This window comes from Austrofundulus limnaeus, unplaced genomic scaffold (genome assembly GCF_001266775.1).
Source record: "Austrofundulus limnaeus strain Quisiro unplaced genomic scaffold, Austrofundulus_limnaeus-1.0 Scaffold2690, whole genome shotgun sequence".
Lineage (NCBI taxonomy): Eukaryota > Metazoa > Chordata > Actinopteri > Cyprinodontiformes > Rivulidae > Austrofundulus > Austrofundulus limnaeus.
In genome coordinates this window covers 14,985-17,281 of record NW_013955092.1, presented here as the reverse complement: position 1 = coordinate 17,281, position 2,297 = coordinate 14,985, and the positions used below count along the sequence as shown (strand labels likewise).

Sequence of the window (2,297 nt, the reverse complement as noted above, 5' to 3'; positions counted from 1 at the left end):
CAGTTGTTTACCTCTCTTCCTGTGTGTGTTTTGTGTAACAGTTGTTTACCTCTCTTCCTGTGTGTGTCTTTGCAGCAGTTGTTTAGCTCTCTTCCTGTGTGTGTTTTGTTTTACAGTTGTGTATCTCTCTTCCTGTGTGTGTTTTGTTTTACAGTTGTGTATCTCTCTTCCTGTGTGTGTTTTGTGTAACAGTTGTTTACCTCTCTTCCTGTGTGTGTCTTTGCAGCAGTTGTGTATCTCTCTTCCTGTATGTGTTTTGTTTTACAGTTGTGTATCTCTCTTCCTGTGTGTGTTTTGTGTAACAGTTGTGTATCTCTCTTCCTGTATGTGTTTTGTTTTACAGTTGTGTATCTCTCTTCCTGTGTGTGTTTTGTGTAACAGTTGTTTACCTCTCTTCCTGTGTGTGTCTGTGCAGCAGGTAGTAAAGGTGAACCTCACAGGAAGGGCTCTGTGGTGAACGTGAACCCCACCAACATTCGACCACACAGCGACTCTCCAGAGATCAGGAAGTACAAGAAGAAGTTCACCGCAGAGGTTCTGTGTGCTGGCCTCTGGGGTTGGTAGTTCCTGGTTTTGTGTTACTGTGTGTGTTAGGCTCCAGTGGACACACACCTGATGATGTGTTGTGTTGTGCAGGTGTGAACCTGTTGGTGGGCACAGAAAGTGGCCTGTGGCTGCTGGACAGAAGTGGACAGGGGAAGGTCTACTCTCTGATCAGCAGACGAAGGTTTCAGCAGATGGATGTTCTGGAGGGACTCAACGTCCTGATTACCATCTCAGGTTGGTCGTTGTGTGATGAATGAACGTCCAGAYGTTCCAGCAGTGAGGTCAGCTGGATTCATGGGCTGTGATTGTCCTCCTGCAGGTAAAAAGAACAAGCTGCGTCTGTACTACCTGTCCTGGTTGAGGAATAAGGTTCTGCATAACGACCCAGAAGTGGAGAAGAGGCAGGGCTGGACCTCAGTGGGGGACTTGGAGGGGTGTGGACACTATAAAGTGGGTGAGTGAACGCTGCAGAAACTGTGTTGACTGCTCCTATTTTTACTTTTATTCTCTTCATAGTTGTAAAATCATAAATGAGAAGAAATAAAAGCAGTTATTAGAAGGTGCTGAAGCGTCCTGCCTCTAACAGCTCTGTGTCTTGTTTCAGTGCGATATGACAAGATTAAGTTCTTGGTGATTGCTTTAAAGAATGCTGTGGAGGTCTACGCCTGGGCCCCCAAGCCCTACCACAAATTCATGGCCTTCAAGGTGGGTCTCATTTAGACACAATAAGAAATGGAGCTTCAGTGTTTGGTTACCTGAGTTTGACAAACCTCAGAGCTTCGTCAGGTACATCTGACTCTGAAACAACACATCTGGACCTGAAGCTGGTTTATACATCCATTCTTACGTCTTACAGCTGTGTGTGACAGAAACTACACAACTCTGTCTTGCGGACTTAACAGACACACACACACACACACTTCTGACCAATCACTACAAATAGTGATTGGTCAGAAGTGTGTGTGTGTGTGTGTTGGTTTGTGCAGAAAAGCAGGTCTTTCTCCATGTCCTGCAGCTGTCTCCCAGAAACCTGTTGTTAAATAATGAAGAACACAAGCCTTTCTTCAAACATCTGATAAACATCTGTCACTGTTGTTGTTTTTAACCTTAGCCATGTGCAACGTGCTGTGGGAGGGATTATAGTTAACCCCCGCTTCTTCTACGCTTAGATGAACACTAAGAAAAAGACTTGGTCACTGATCCGTTGTCTCTTGCTTTGTGGAAGTTTAAACCAGGCTTTAGACAACTTCTGTGTCCTGACTGACTTCTGCAGGGACCAGGGTGAGGAGGGGGTTGTAGTCAGCCCAGAGGATCAGTGGTGGACATGCAGATGTAAAAAAGTCATTTATGGTGATGCGGCTCAATAATCAGATGAAGGCTTTAAAGGGAACTTTGTATAGTTTTATTTTGATTTGTTGTAAATAATATATTTCAAAAACCTTCATCCTTTTTGTCTGTGCTCACTTTCTGTATTTAAACATTGTCACTTTTTATTTAAAGTTGACAGTGTTTGTATTTGTATTTTTTATACCTTACATGTCCTGGTGTGACAGGTTAAAACTTAACACAACTCTAAACCATATATTAAATCCAACAGAAAACTCAAGCTGGTTAAATATCATCCTACATGTCAGGAGGGATACCTGACCGGCACCAACTCAATTATTCAAGTCAATAGTATTAAAACAAACTAGACACCACATAGTGGTAACATAATGACCCACACACACAGATGCACCAGAACTCAGAAG

The 2,297-nt window shown here is 43.3% G+C and overlaps 1 protein-coding gene across 1 annotated transcript in view; it reads left to right on the top strand.

Annotated features, from left to right (window-relative positions):
- LOC106511334 (mitogen-activated protein kinase kinase kinase kinase 4) overlaps positions 1–2,297 on the top strand; it is a gene marked incomplete at both ends in the record, with an annotated part of 18,902 nt that overhangs the window by 1,684 nt on the left and 14,921 nt on the right. The window contains 4 exon segments of the mRNA XM_014000088.1: positions 416–556; positions 637–780; positions 866–1,000; positions 1,151–1,251. Of these exon segments, the coding sequence (XP_013855542.1) occupies positions 416–556; positions 637–780; positions 866–1,000; positions 1,151–1,251 (521 nt within the window).